We start from the raw sequence: 16812 nt of genomic DNA, 5'->3' as shown, positions 1-16812 counted from the left end.
AGAAAAGGAAGGGGGTTGGTCAGTTAGGTGTGTGAAGAATAATATTTTTAAATTACTTAAAATTATATATAATTGCCCTTTTTAGAATATTTGGGTAGAAATAAAACTTGTCTGTCATTGACCAGATGGGAAGTTATCATATTGCAATATACACCCGTTCTTGGCTCTTTACGTCTCCTGCAAATTGAAATGTACAGTGGTGTGACTCACTCAGAGGAAAAATAAAATATTGCAGACATTCCCTACAGCCACTAAACTAGCACCAATAAATGCACTGAGAAGTTTTGTATTGGACATATGGAGAGGCATATGTTCTATCATCCTCCTAGCTCATGTAGCAGTGAACATAAGACTAGCCTCATAAAAGAGACAAAAGGTGAAGTATATATAAATATCACACATATAAATGTTCAGTTTTCTAATAGTAGGAAAAGAGAGAAATGTTGATTTGCACAAGGTAAGATTATATGAAAGCAACCTATAAGCCACAAAAGCAAATCACTAAAAGAACATTAATATTCATTAACTAGTCATTAAAGTTGAATAAACAAATGTGCTATTTCATTTGAAATTCAAGATGAAAAATAAATGTGAAAAATTCAATATTTTTATTAGACAAATGGAAAATTAATCCCGATATACTTTAAGCAAAAATTATAAAAATGTTAAAGAAACAAAATATAAACTAATATATGCAGAAATTTAGAATTCTTAAAATATTAAAGATTTCAAGGATTGATCTGAACAAATAAATTTGTTATCAACTTTGTTGTAATAGGATTCAATTTACCATGAGGCATAAAGCTGAAAACATAAAATAAGAAGGATTCAGAATATTTTAAAAGAAAAGTTTTCTGTAATTTGTATATTTTTTTCACTCTTTATTGTTTATATAGCAATAAGGGACGAGAAGAAAGAAACTTCCATTAACATTAATGCACAGTAAAAAACATTCAGAGCAAAATCAATAATTCACAAATTCTGGCCCTTTTTCAAGGAAATTAAATTATGAATCTTTTACTGAATTTTCTGAACAGGTAAATGTTTTGTTGTCAAAACCAGGAATTAAATATTTTTCTATTTTTCTGTCAATTCCTGCATGAGGTTTTGGCCATATGACACACTGTCCACACAAGGACTTGCACTCTTCTCTCCCTTTCAATTCACTGTGCTGAGAAAGTTATTTCTTTAGTGGGAAAGGCAGTGCCTGGAATTCCTCATTTATATTCCTCTGATTTTTCTCCCACAAGGTGGAAATATTTAGGCCTTGAGTATTTTAAAGCAGCTTTCTGCTACTCCTCAAGCATGTCTACACAAGACATTTACTGCACATTTGACTAATGAGCAACTATATTTGTGCCCCTATTAGGCTGGAGTAAACTAATTTACTCTGCAGCAGGATAGAACTTATAAATAGCACATGTAGATACTGCCTGGTTGTTAGCCTCATGCTGAAGCTCCCTCATGCCTCAGCCAGCCCATCTGTAGCACACTGCACCAAGGGAAGCAGCCCTGGACTCGCAGGCTGACCCCTGGGGCCCCCTGCCAGTCGGGGTTGTGTTGCACAGGCTTCATGTGCTGCGCCTGAATAAACTGAATTGCTGAGTTGCTCCTAGGTGCATGTTCAAATGGTAAGCCTGGGAGCAATTAACTTCAGAGGACTAACTTCTGCAGTTTATTCAGGTGCCATAATTACACGTGTAGATGCACCCATCCAGGACAAAATTGCTTGAAAGGCCAGTGGTGAAATTATGATTACAAAATAGTAAATGACAGTTTTGCTACCCATTTAAATGGGGCTAAGATTTCACTTTATGTAACTGGTCACAGAACATACTCCCCTTTGGCCATGTACAGGTGTTCAATTTCTACTGAGAGCATCACAAAACAAAACAAAAAAATGGTTTACAGACATTCATACTTTTTCTCCTGGAGCAAAAATAGCCTCTCCAAGAGAAAAACAACCCAGAAACAACCAGGGTTAAAAGACGCCTAGGAGAGTTTCTCCCAGAAGACTGGACTTCTGCACACCTTCCCCTGGGTTAACATCTCCTGGGGCCAGGCTTTCCTGGTTTGACAGCCCCCTGCCTGCTTTCCTTTGCCTTCCCCTGCTGCTTAGTTGATGATGTTTGAAAAGCCAAAAGGGCCTGGGAGGAAAGACAGAGGACCTCTAGCTCTGAGTCCTTCAAGCATCCTCTTTTCCCCACCCCCACCTCATTACTCAGTTGGGTGGCAGGGGTAGCAATTTAACAGTTGGAGAGGTGGGGAGCCTGGTGTGTGGAGGCTTTCCCCAAGCCTGGCTCCCAGCCCTGGTGACTTCTCTTTGGCATTTTGCTGACCTGGAGCAGAGGGGGATGCGGAAGGCTGCTGTGCCACAGTGGCAAGATTTAGGAGCCTTGCTGCCATGATCAAAATGCCCCCACCTCACTCTGCATTGCTCTGAGTCAACCCATACCAGTGCAGGGTGACGTAGGTTGCTGCATCCCTGTGGCAAAGCTACTGGAGTCTTGCTACAGTGGCTAAATGCTCCCCTGCTCTTTGTACTGCTCTTCCCACTATGGAAGAATGGCCCACTTCTGCTAGTCAGCTGATTGGTGGAATGGGGGGGGGGGGAGATGGCATCCTCCTAGGGCTTTCTGTGGCAGCTGCTGCTTTCCAGTAGCTGCCAACTTCCATTTGACAGCCTGCTCCTTCCTAGGAATGGGAGAGGGCAAGCAGTCAATTAAATGGTTCCCTTAAAGGCCAGGGTGGCCCTAGGAGCAGTCCTATACTACCCCTAGCTAGAGAGCTCATCAGTGAAGCTCTCTACACCTGGGGCTGGAGGAAAATCTTTACTGTCCAGGTCCTGGTCTACTTTTCTACTGGAAGAAATTTCTTCCAGTAGGAATGAATGTCTTCATGAAGGCTTTGCATAAAAGGACCCTGTGGTGGCTGGTTTTACCACCCCTTTCTCTGAAAGCAATACAGGGGTGAGGCAAGGATAATCCTCCCCTGGGACGATTCACAGTATTTGCTACATTTTGAGGATTTACCTACAAATAAAGGAACCAAAATGGCTTAAAGCTTAAGATCCTTGCTTATTCATTACACTCTTGAATGCCAGCATAAATGTGACCTCAGGAACAGAGCATATTTCTTTTTTTCTTTTTCTTTTGAAAGAGAAAATATTTTTTTCTTATAGTAAATCTGAATATTTACCAAAACATCTAAAATATGAAAACCAGAGGGGAAGATCTCTTGGAAAATGCCAGAAGTCAAAATAATTTATTGAGGAGAGGGAGGAGGCAAAGGGGTTAGGAGAAGATCTTACAATGGGTGTGGGAGTACTTTGGGTCCAAAATTAGAAAGCAAACGACAGCACAGCTGGTAGCATATGTCTCATATATAACTTGTCATTATAGGCAATGACACAGAAAGTAAAATTAAGCACTTGCTTATAATCATGCAGTAAGCACCCTAAAAATCAAACACAACTAGGCAGTGGAAAAATTTGGCGTATTTTCAATGAGTTATTTAAATATCAACCTCTTTTTGACCAACTTTAGTAAAGACGGGGATTTAAGTTCATTATTTTGTCCTAAATTATACATCATGAAAGCTGTACCTATGCTAAAGCCTACATTTTTTTCAAGAACAGTATAACTTTAGGTTTCATTAAAATATCTTGAAAATAATTCAAATATCAAACATAATACATATGCTGCCTTCAGTCTGAGTCTTATTACAGATTACTGAAGTTTTAAGAACAGGACTTCTTTTCAGTTGGTGAAACATGCAAATTCAGAACAAGTCTAATATATTATTTCAACTGCCTATTTTATCTCGGTATACTATATGTGTAATATTGTATCAATATTAGACCAGTATTTACCATGCAATGCTTGTTACATGACAACAAAACTGAGATACTCACTTAAGTGAAGGACAAAAAGATGCTAAGCAAGACAGCCAGTATAAAGGATGATTAATATTTGCTTTAGAGAAATCTGGAGGAAATTGCTCAACAAAACCATTCTTAAATGACCTGGAAAAAATAAATAGGCCTGAATTAAATAAAAGACTAAATACATATTTAAGGAGAAATATGAAATGCAAGAACTAAGAGACTGATGTGAAATTGTTTTAATTGCACAGGATCCAATGCAATTAAATAATCTCAATTTTCTTTATACATTGTTTTTCGCACCTTAGTATTTATATTTGGCATTGCATATGAAGAGCTAAGAACACATGTATTTCATTTAATATTTCTTCTTATACACTATGTTTCTAAAATAAGACTGGAAGTAGATAAAGTAAGCAAACTGAGTTACTTTTTAGTCATTCATTTCTCTTATGCTTCTTATTTTAGAAACCAGTACTGCCTATTATTAATATTATGATTATTCTCAGCAGGCTCGAGAGACCATGTTAATTTTCCTGCATGTTATGTTGAAACCTATTGGCTTCAATGAAATTAACACTTTCACATTCTCAGATTACATAACAGTTTCTCCATTTACTCCATGTAAAGTATAAAGGAGCTATTTCAGTAAGAGCACAAAAAGATACACAGCAAAAGGAAAATCGTTGTACATAAACAATAAACATCAGTTACACATACATTTTTAATTTGACCATCAGCATCAAAACAACAACATACATGGAGTGATGATACTGAGCTTTCTTCGACATGTTCAACCAAATAAGGGCTGAAGAACACCAGGGAGGTGGTGTGAATAAGAAACAAAGTAATTCATAACTGCAAAATTTAGGAAATATGAAGACAGCTATTTGAATTTTGGTTTCATTTGTTCTGGAAGTGGAGATACACCTCAAAAGCAGTGTGTAATTGGTGTACAAATACTGTCCATTGAACGTTAAAACCCTCAAAATTACATATACATTTAATTACAAAGCATGAAATCAATAAGGACAAGCAACGTTCATTTTTTGAGATAAAGGCCCAGGAACTGCTTGGTACTAAAGCAGTAATGAAATCTACAACTACTATGGATAAAAAGCTTGTAGTAACAGCCTACATAGTGGTGCAGAAAACTGCTAAAGCGAAAAAATCACATACCATTGCTTAGATTTTAATAATGCCATGTGCTACTGAAATTGCAAAGGAAAAGTATGGAGAGGAGAAGGCCAAGGTACTTGCAAAAATACCTATTTCAAATGACAGGGTCAAACAACAGATCACTTCTATGTCTAAAGACATAGTTTTGCAGTGCATTGATCGGCTGTGTGAGAATGACTTTGCTATACAATTAGATGAATTCACAGACATTTTAAAAATGTCCCATTTACTTGCCTATGTTTGGTATGTGTGGAATAAGGAAATAAAGGAAGACTTTTTGTTTTCCAAAGAGATCAAGATGACAAGGAAGTCAGATGACATTTTCACACTTTTAGATGATTTTATGATTTCTGCAGAAATCAGCTGGACAAATTCCACTGGGATCTGCACTGATGGAGCTACAGCAATCACTGGAAAGCATTCTGGTGTTGTGCAGAAAATAAAAGCCATTGCACCTAGCGCTATTTGGACACATTGTTTTTCACACTGTGAGGCGCTTGCTGCTAAAGATATTGAACTAGGTGTTCACAGTGTACTGAACACAGCGGTAACACTCCAGTTAACTTCATTAAATCCAAAGAAACAAACTTCAGGTGCTTTGCTGCACTTCGTGATGAAGTGGGGGCAGAGCACCATTCCCTGCTTATGCATACAAAAGTGAGGTGGCTCTCTCAAGGCAGAAGGCTTACTTATATATAATTCATCTTTTGAGATTAAATATACTTTCTTAGCCAATAGGAAACCTGAACTTGCCAAAATGCTGAAAGATGGTGTGTGGCTGGCAAAACTGGGTTAGCTAACAGACATATTCAGTAAAATAATAAACTGAATAAAACTATACAAGGTGGGAGCACTAATTTTATTGCCCAATGTGAAAGAATTGAGGCATTCAAAAGAAAACTACAACTATGGAAAGTTCATGTCTGTGGGGACATTACTGATATGTTTGAACTCTTACATTCTTTCACTCAGGAAAGATATATTGACTTTGACATAATTAAACCTCAGCTAGCAGTCTATCTGGTCTGCTTGACAAATGTAATGCTTATTTCCCTGAACTCATGATGGAACAAGCCACTACACACACGTGGATTACAACCCGCTTTAGTGAGAATATTGAAGCTAAACTTCCATCCATTGTCCCACTAAAACTATAGGAACAGCACATTGACATTTCATCAGACAGCTCCCTCAGAACCAGGTTTAACAAAATACTGCTGGAGACACTTTGGTGAGAGTTTTTTGATGAATACAGAACTGCATCTTCTGCAGCACTGAATGTATTGATACCGTTTAATACCACCTACATATGTGAAGCTGGATTTTCTGCTATGACATCAATGAAAACAAAGTACCAAGCCAGGATGAACATTGACCATGATATGCATGTGTGCTTGTCGCAGATACCCCCATGTCTTGAAAAAAATTGTTGCTCAGCACCAGCAACAAGTTTACACTAAGTAAAATAAAAATAATCATGAAATATGTATAAAATTAGGAAAATGGAAACTTCAAAAAGAAAAGATGTATATGGGTACAACAACTATGAATAACTGATATAATATAATGATAGTATATCCATCCAGGTGATCTGTCAGTATAATTTATTTTATGTCAATTATCATTTTTATACCTATATTATCCTTTTCTTTTTATATTAGACACTATATAGGTTTTTAACTGAATAACTATCACTTTAATATAGCATTTAATCTACTGGATGCGCAGAAAAATAGTTGTTGTGGCATAGGTGGGCCGTGGAGTTTCTATAGCATGCTAGAGGGATCCTCAAGAAGAAAATGGTTGAGAATTCCTGACTTAAAGGATCCCTTTAGCTACTTTATTAGTAGATGTTTAGGATTGTGAATCCAAAAAAGATGACAAAGCCAGTAGGGAAATACATAGCGCCCAAGCGAGGGACTAACAATAGAGGGATGGAGGTGAGGAGGGGAACGCAACTAGGTTACAGGACATACAATAGTAGCCAACTAAGCCCGGGGGCGGGGGGAAGGCGGAAGGGAAGAGAGGGAGTTCACGACGCTGACAGAGAAAGAAGATAGATACACACAAAACCATTACAATGGTCCGCAATGGTGGAAGAAGTGGTTTGAAGAAAAAAGTGTCTCAGTCCATATAGAGTCTCATTGCGGCGGTCCTCTTTGGGTGGAGCGGGGTCGTCCGCTGTTGAAGAATCCTCTCAAAGTGAAGGTGCAACTGGTGCAGAGGGGGGTTCAGGCGGTCCCCTCTGGGTCTGGTCCGGCGGAGATTCGTCTGGTGGGGTTGGAGAACTGGCGTTGGCCTGTGATGTGTTCCACGTAGATGTCATGGGACCAACGGATGGTGTCGGACACCATGAGGCAGCGCATCAGCTTGGCGTAATGGCGGGAGACGTGGCAGGCACACAGGACGCTCTTGTTGCTGGGGTCCCAGGCTCCGAGCATTCCCACGATGAGCACGTTGACCGTCACGTTGTAGCCACGGCCCCTCAGGATGTTGGCCAGCAAGGTGTACTTCTCCTGCTTGTGAGCCCAGGCGTCGGTGAAAGCTTGGCCCCAGTTCTCGAAGGGGATGGTTACATCCACAATCAAGACCTTCTTGGCCTCTTCATTTGTGATGACGATGTCAGGTCGTATCCCTACACTAGGGAGTTTCCCTTTTCTTAGCTGCCTCAACTATGAGTTTATTGCTCACTGACTTCAGGAGAGGTAGATTTGCCCTAGTATACTAACAGAAATACCAAGTATCTATTTCCTTCTTTCTTTGCAGTTTCAAATGCTACCAGTATATTTTTGAGAGGAATTTTAATAATGGATAATACATCATTAAAATTTTAGGTAGCCCTATGTTGCAAGGGTGTGTTGCGTTTCCCAAGCCTGGGAATGGATATGGGAGAGAGGGGGAATAAAAATATTATCCATGTAAACTTTCCAAGTTCCTTTAAGAATTAAAATGTAGTTAATGGACAGAGTAATAATATATAGCTATTTTAATAGAGCTTTATTTAGTTTTTAAAAATCTTTCTATATTATAATAGATCTCCTAAACTAGATTAAAACCCAAGAGGATATAAGGCATCCCTTAAGTAGAACAGTGTTGTTATTTTTATTTATTAATTGGGCTACATTAGTATCCAGAAGTACAGGGCACAAATGCTCGCTATTACCTAATTCCACATACATAGAGACTTGGTTTTCTAATAATGAACAAAGGATCAACATGGGACCAGAGCTGCTCCCAGCCCACCATTGCTGTCTGTCTGTCTGGAGCCAGAGCTGGAATCACAGTGGAGAGTAAGAAGCAGTGATACAGAGGGAACAGGCAGCAGGGGGAGAGGCACTTCTGGGGCACAAGCACCAGGGAGGACAGGGCATGGAAAGCAGAGAGGACAGGTGCCAGAGGGTACAGATAGGAAGGAGAAGGCAGTATGGAGGAAGGCCCCAGGGGCACAGGTGACAAGGGGAAACAGGCGCCAGATGGCAAGAAGGGGGGGGGCATGTGTTGTGGGAGACAGGTGGCAAGGGAGCAAGCTCCAAAGGACAGGGGTCAGGCCACTTGACTCCTCCCCCCACTGCTTGCCTCCTTGCCACTGCTTTCCCTGCTGCAAAACTATGTGGAAGGGACAAATTTAAGACTACTCTCCAATAATTAGATTCTATACATGGGAAATTATAACACATTTATAATTTTTCCATGAATGGAGTCTAATTATTGGGGGGGTAATCTTAAATTCAAAATGGTCTTGAATTCAGTATTGATATTATCAAAATAACAGTTTTGATAAAGCCTAGTCACTCTTACTCTCTCAGAAAACATATACTTCTTCAAGAATACACACTGAAGAGTTACAGAAATTTTTGTAATAGAACAAATTAAATAAAGATCGTTAGAGCTTTTATACTATCAAACAGGTGACACAGACATTTGGATTCTGAATCATGAGGTTTGGGGAAAAAAACTTCTATATCAAATTTCAAAACTGATGTGGAAACCTGTTATCACTTTAAGGATATATATTGTTTAAACATAATAATATCATTAAATATTATAAAGAATGAAGTGTATACTAATAATTAATTAATCCTCAGTGCCAGCAGTTCTCAGTGTCCACTGCTGGCAATAAGTCTTGCCAGGAAAAAAAAATCTAACTCTGTGCCAGACAGTTGAATTCAACTACTCTTCTGACAGAAGTACAGTAATAGTTAGTGGAAAATTTGTTTTGACTGTAAGATATGTTCAGGCAGCTGCCTATAATCTGAAAGTGGTGGATAGCATCTGTGAGAGTATTTAATACCACAGCAAGAACCCAAGTTACAGTAGTTTTATTCTTCTGTAGGGTATGACAAGGTGAGAATTGATCTTGTAAGACTCAGTGCAGGTGTGAAATGATGAGATGCCAACAAGATGCATTCTAATAGTGTTCCCTTGTACATTTTGAAGGATTTGGTGCTCTATAATTATGAATTGTGAATTGCACAAGTTGTAACTTGCATCTCCTAAAAACAAAGAAATATTTGCAACTATTAAAACAAGAGGCGACTATTTTTACTTAGATAATTTCATGGTCAATTGTACTGCATTGTTTTAACAAAAACTGTAAATAAACTACTACTACTCCTTGAATTGGACAATAAATAGGACAGAATAAATATTGAAACTATATTTTCCAAGCAATCTGAAATTGTAATTTTCGAAAAGACAACATATCCTGATATCTTATACACCAGTGGTTCTCAACCTTTTTCAGATTCTAGGCACCTCTAGGAAAATGCCAGCTCTTTATTTTAACTCTGTTTTTGCCTATAGATTTGCCTACAGTTTGTTGCAAAGAACTCAGAAAGATCACAACTATGGAGTGCTATATTTGAAACCTCTGGGTTTATTATGTGAATTATGTTTGTAAACCAAACAGTGCTAGACACCCTTGTTGAGAATTCCTAATATACACAAACATTAGCAGGAAAGTAAATAGAACTTTACCATTATCTTAGGCAATGGAAGACACTATAGCCTTTTTGTCAGCATGAGACAACTGGAAATCTGCTCTGACCTGAGCTACCCTAAGAACATTACAGAAAGCAGTGTGAAGGCTTAAGTGGAACTGTCATACGTTAGGGACAGAAATTACACATAAACCGCTATGACTGATCAGAAACCAGTTCAAATCTGTAACAACTGAAATTCAGTGCACATAAACCGCTTTCAAAAGCAGTGTAAGATAAACCTGGCCAGAGGTAGTATCAGACTTAATTTGAATCTGGAGGGCATCTGGGACAGAAGTTCAATAAACTTATTTAACCTAAATTAGTTAACTCAGTCCCCCAGCATCCCAGGATGCTTTGCACCTCCCCTGCAGTTCCCTTTCTTATTCACTCCAAATCTTATTATATCAGAAACAAATGACACACACATCCTACTGATAATAGCCTCCCTTGCTATACTATTCTGATTTATCCCTAGGGCAGATTCATTCTCAGCACTTGAATGAGGCAGCAATCCTGTGGAAAACCAGAGATGACCATAGTACTTTCATAGTTTCATAGTAACTAGGGTCAGGAGGGACCTGAACAGATCATCTAGCCTGACCCCCTACCACAGGCAGGAATGAATGCTGGGTTCACAAGACCCCACACAGGTGATTGTCCAACCTCCTCTTGAATTTGCCCAAGATAGGGGCGAGGACTACTTCCCTGGGAAGTTGGTTCCAGATTTTGGCCACCCTAACTGTAAAATATTGCCTTCTGATCGCTAACCTAAACCTATTCTCTATCAGCTTATTACCATTGGTCCTTGTCACCCCAGGTGGTGCTGGGGAGAAAAGGGCTCTGCCTATTTCCTGTTGATCCCCCCTGATGAGCTTGTAGGCAGCCACCAGGTCCCCCCTCAGCCTCCTCTTGCTGAGGCTAAACAGGTTCAGGTCCTTCAGTCTCTCCTCGTAGGGCCTGTCCTGCTGTCCTCTCACCAACCGGGTGGCCCTCCTCTGAACCCTCTCCAGGCTGGCCACATTCCTTTTGAAGTGTGGCGCCCAGTACTGGACGCAGTACTCCAAATGCGGCCTGACCAAAGTCGCATAGAGGGGGAGTATCACTTCTCTGGACCGGCTTGAGATGCACCTTTGGATGCATGACAAGGTATGGCTGGCCTTGCTGGCAGCTCATGTTCATCTTGGAGTCAATAATGACTCCGAGATCCCTCTCCGCCTCTGTGCTTTCAAGAAGGGAACTCCCCAGCCTGTATGTATGCTGTGGATTCCCTCTCCCAAGGTGCAGCACCCTGCATTTGTCTACGCTGAACACCATCCTATTCTCATTTGCCCACTTTTGTAGTCTGTCTTAATCTAGTTGCAGCCTCTCTCTCCCTTCAAGTGTGTCCACCTCGCTCCATATCTTAGTGTCAGCAGCAAACTTGGACAGCGTGCTTTCCACCCCCTTGTCCAAGTCGCCGATGAAGATGTTAAACAGTGTGGGCCCGAGGACTGAGCCCTGGGGTACCCCACTGCTCACATCTTGCCAGGTTGAGTACAACCCATCCACCACTACTCTCTGGGTGCACCCCATCAGCCAATTTTTTTACCCATCCAACTGTGCAGGCATCAATGCCGCAGTCGCTTAATTTATTGATGAGGATGGAGTGAGAGACAGTGTCAAAGGCCTTCCTAAAGTCTAGAAAGACTACATCCACAGCAACACCATCATCCAAAGATTTAGAAACTTGGTCATAAAGGACAATCAGGTTGGTCTGGCAGGACCTGCCTTTGATGAACTCATGCTGATTGCCCCTGAGCATGATCTCCTCTGCAGGCCCCCCACAGATGTGCTCCTTGATGATTCTCTCCAAGATCTTCCCAAGCACCAAGGTGGGGCTTACAGGTCTATAATTACTTGGGTCCTCCTTCCTCCCCTTCTTGAAAATAGGGACCACATTAGCCAGTTTCCAATCCCCCGGCACCTGGCCAGATGACCATGAATGCTCATACAGCCGGGCCAAGGGCTCCGCAATGACCCCTGCCAGCTCCCTCAGCACCCTTGGGTGGAGGGCATCTGGACCTACAGATTTAAAAATGTCTAACCCTTCCAGAAGATCCCTAACTACACCTGCGCTGACTGAAGGCTTGGTAGAGCTATCCCCAAGATTGTCTCTACGTCTGGTAGGTGGGATATCCTGGTCCCTGTTCAAGAAAACAGAGGCAAAGAAACTGTTAAAAATATCAGCTTCCTTGTCTGGCGTGGCCACAAGATTACCGCTTGTATCTTGCAGGGGCCCTACATTGCCTGCTGCCCCCTTCTTGCTCCCAATGTACTTGAAAAAGGACTTTTTGTTGTCCTTAATCCTGGATGCTAGCCTGAGTTCCATCTCTGCTTTGGCCTTCCTAATAGCCCTCCTACACTCCTGGGCTGAGAAGGAATACTCCTCCTTGGTGATAGCTCCTCCCTTCCACTGGTTGTACGCCCCCCCACTTTAGTCCTCCGGCATTCCCGTATGCCCTTGCTGAGCCAAGGGGGTTTCTGAGCACTCTTACCCACCTTGCTTCTCTTAGGGACTGTTATCCTTTGGGCCTGGAGGATTGCCCCCTTAAGGTATGACCATTCCTTGTGGACTCCCATTTCCTCTACCTTCTGTGCCCTTTGTGCCTCCCCCACTAGTCTCCTAAGCTCATTGAAGTTGGCCCTTTTGAAGTCAAGGGCTTTAGCCTTGGTGTGAGCCCTAAACGCCCTGCGTTGGATAATGAAATCCAGCAGGTGATGATCACATGTAAGTAAAGATCACCATGTAAGTAAATACTGTACCATATACAAACAAGGAGGCTAATTAAGGTTGCTTAGGCATCTTTAATTCTGCCACTTTTCTATTTTTGAATGCTTGGCTTCACAGTTTCAGAGTGTTCTTTTAACACAGGTATTTGTACCTGTCTGTACATGTGCATCTAAAATTTGCTTTTTAAAAGAAACTAGGAAATAGAAAATACAGAAATATGTGGCATCATACTGGAATTCACATAATCATTAACAGGGTGCAATCTTTAAATCCACTGCACAGACCTTTTCTTCTTGAGCTAAGTAACTAACAGCAATATTAGGCTGTCATTATCCATAAAGACTGTAACTAGAGGGTGATAAAAACATACACTGCCAGTAGGTTTCAAAAATACTTGCTAACAGCAGAAGAATGGTCAGACTTGGGAATCTTAGGTTTCAGTCCAGATTCTAAAGGGAAGCATGCTCTTCCGTCCATATCCACAACATTGACACTTTCTGTTCCAACTCCTCCAGCCTGTGTTTAATTGATCATTACCATTCCTACACATAAGTCTCAACAACTGTCTGAATACATGCAACGTGATATTTTTTACATATGCAGGGATCTACTGAAATTGTGATTTCATGGAAATCATGAAAGCAAGAAATGTCTGCAAAATACATGAAAAAAAAGAAAACTTACTGAAAATAAAATGTTGGCTCCCAGAGGGAGCCAGCAGTCCTCAAAGTGCTGCAGCCCAGCCGTGCAGACCACCATAGGGGAAAGGAGGCAGAGGGAACTCCCAGCAGGAAGGGGAACCCAAATGGCTGCTGCCCCTGTCCGTCACGGCTGGGGAGGGTGGGGGGGCAGAGCCCTCAATCAGTCCATGAAAATGGTGGCTGGCTCCACAATCTCTCCATGAAATCAGCTGGCCACCTCCCTGGGTAAACCCTTACTCATACTTTTGGCAAAGATAGCTTGTCATGGGAATGGGAAAAAATATATCCCTGACACAATAGCCACCTTCCTGCTCTGAAGTGTGGGCCCTATGCATGTCAAAGGCCCAAAGATGCTCTTAATATGAACAATCCAATGCATGTGTCCAACCATGTTTGTTCCTAGAAATAGCTGAACTGTTTTTTAATTAAATGAATGAATGAATGCATCCATCCATCCATCCATCCATCCATCCATCCATCCATCCATCCATCCATCCATCCATCCAGTGGCGGACACCCTACACAGAAAATTTCAGCTCAAGAAATTAACAGTTTGAGGCAATTATAATCAAGTGAAAGTAGGGTCTTATAAGGAGAAAAGTTGGGCAACCAGATTATTCATGTGTTTCATATAGAGTAAGTAAAGCTCATGGAATGTACTGATCTATTAATTTAATGCAGAAAACATGTCATATTTATTAATTTATTTGCTATCAATAAAAAGTATTTGTTCACATCTTACATATAAAGATAGACGTGTCTTCTTGTATTTATTAGCTATAATGACGCAGAAAAAGGCACAGCATCCCTGGTTGTAGTGCAAAATATTTTGTTGATCTCAGCCCATAAACTAAAAGCAGGAAGTCCCATAAGTAAGGATACAATATGGGCTTAGGTTCAGCAAGATATATACAAATAAAGGATTTGGTGTAACATTTACAGAGCTTTTGTTATGTGATCTTTTTAAATAATGTTATTAAAGCATTTTTATGCTTCATCAAACATTCAATTTTTTGTATCTAATGAACTTTTTTTCATGGTCCCATTAAATTTTAACATGATTGATTAAGCAAAGTGAGTTTCAACTAAATCAATTTAAATCAATTTAAAATACTGAGATTTATACATCTCTTGTCTTTAAAAGTATTTGATAATATTGTGCCCAAAATTCAAAGTGTAAACTTATTCAGTCCACCCTTAATTGCCCTTTTCTATTAGGCAGTATGCTTATACAGCACATGGCAACACTGGGCTGAGGTGGATAATGTCATTCTTTGAATACAAGTAGTAGCACACATTAGAGCCTATACACCAAGCACAGCGTGGTTGAATGTGACATTTGTTGTGCCAAATATTCATACTCTTAGGACACGTACCCACACGGGCACACATGCAGGCACTCACATGCAGGAGATCCCGGTGTCAAAAAAACCTATGTCAGAAAAAAAGCGGGGTGGCACACACTGCTACCACGTGCACTGCTTGAAACCAGAGCCTGGCTGGCCAGCACCATGCTCTGGCTGCCAGCCTGGCTCCGCATGCCCAGATCACCACTGCTGGAGCCTCAGGAGGCCATCGGGTCCCAGGTAAGCTGCTGGAGCCAACCCAGGTGCTGGCCCCAGCCTCCCCTACCCCACCCAGGGCTATTTGCTATGCATTAGAGTATACATGCAGGGGCATTTCCTGGGGAAACACACACATGCGCTCATCTGGACATGCCTTTAGAGTTCACTTAATTTTCATGTTATTAGATCACTTCTTGTTATTCAAGAGACAAGGCAAATCTGTAAAAACAGTGATTAGAAAAATGGCACAAAATGGTTTAAATGTCCCTCCAGTTTTCTCATGATGTAATAAAATCCAAACTAGTTTCTTTTTGATGTTTGATTTTTGAACAAAAAATTCAGGATGAAATCCTACCTCTACTGAAGGCAATGGCATAACTCCTATGTAATGTCTGTAACTTAATCTTTAGAGTGTATTTAAGAGTCATTGAAATAAACAATTTTCCTACCAGTCTAGTAACCAACAAATCATTTCATTACGTTATTTTAAAAAATCCAAGTAGGGAACTAATCACCACAGGAAGTTGTAGTGGCAGATAGCATAGCCAGGTTCAAAACAAGACAAGATGAGTTAATAGGTGGTAAATCTATCAATAGCTATTAACAGGATAGTCAGAGATGTATCTTCTGACATCTCTATATCAGTGATGGCAGATGTCAGGGAGGATAATGATAGATCACTCTAGATATGCCCTATGAGCACCCTCCATAGCATCCAGTTCTGCCACTGTCTGTCAGTAGTAGGATACTGAACTAGTTGGGCCACCATTTTGGCTCAGTATGACATTACTTATGTTCTTATGTAAGTATGGGGTAAGATACTCCCATATTCATGGGATCAGTAACTTATCTAGCAGACAAAGTATTGACAAGGCTCAAAGTCTAGAAACTGAAATTAGACTACTACAGGCTGCTAAAAAAGTACAAATGTAACAATCATGGAAGGTTATAACTGGAAAAATGTTTCTAAGAATACAATAAATAATTCACTATGTTTTAAGTCAAGAAGGTAAAGATTTCTAAAAATGTATCCTAGATGAAGCAGAAATGAATTGCTTGCTGTCCTAATTACTAGGTAAAATTCTATGGCCTATATTATACTGGAGCTCAGACTAGATAATCATAATGGGCCTTTTTAGCTTCTATTGACTATCTCCAAATCCAAATTGAATTGGGAGACCCAATAATCTCTCTGAATTGAATTGGAAACCTCCAAATCAATTCAGAAAGATTCAGCTATAGACTGTACAGGCAGGCACTAGGCAATGCCGGTGGGAGCAGCTGGAGTAGCATCCGGATGAGCCCCAGCTTGAGTCCCAGCAGACCTGGGAGAAACCACAGCTCATCCAACTGCTCCCCCAGCTGCCCCCGCCCCCAACTGGGACAAGGCAAGCAGTGCTGGCAGCCCTGGGAGAAGCTGCAGGAGCTAGGGGGAATGATTGGGGAGCTGGGAGAATGATTTGGAGCTAGGGGGAATGCTTGGGGAGCTGGGGGACTAAACCGGGAACTGGGGAATTGAACTGAGAGCTGGGGGAAAGCCCCTGTTCATTGCCTCAGCCCCCAATCATTCCCCCAGCTCCCTGTTCATTCCCCCCAGCCCCCGCAGCTTCTACCGGGGCTGCTGGCTCAAGCCATGGCTCTTCTGGCTGCTCCCCCTCCAGGGCAAAACAGGCAGTGCTGGCAGCCCTGGGAGAAGCTGCAGGGGCTGGGTGAAATGACCAGGAGCTCAGGG

General features: G+C 41.1%; 1 protein-coding gene across 14 annotated transcripts in view; it reads right to left on the bottom strand.

Moving 5' to 3' along the window:
- KIAA0825 (KIAA0825 ortholog) overlaps nucleotides 1-16812 on the bottom strand; it is a 426905-nt gene that overhangs the window by 254518 nt on the left and 155575 nt on the right. For all 14 annotated transcript variants that reach the window (XR_009461085.1, XR_009461086.1, XR_002089181.2 and 11 more), the window contains one exon: nucleotides 3914-4024. Coding sequence is in view for 11 of the 14 variants with exons in the window: in XM_019483483.2 (XP_019339028.2) it covers nucleotides 3914-4024 (111 nt within the window). In the remaining 3 variants the exon portion in view is untranslated. The remainder of the gene's footprint in view (nucleotides 1-3913; nucleotides 4025-16812) is intronic.

Source organism: Alligator mississippiensis, chromosome 3, assembly GCF_030867095.1.
Source record: "Alligator mississippiensis isolate rAllMis1 chromosome 3, rAllMis1, whole genome shotgun sequence".
In the NCBI taxonomy this organism is placed as follows: domain Eukaryota; kingdom Metazoa; phylum Chordata; order Crocodylia; family Alligatoridae; genus Alligator; species Alligator mississippiensis.
The sequence above is the reverse complement of the archived record's forward strand: the minus strand, read 5'-3'. Positions and strand labels throughout refer to the sequence as shown.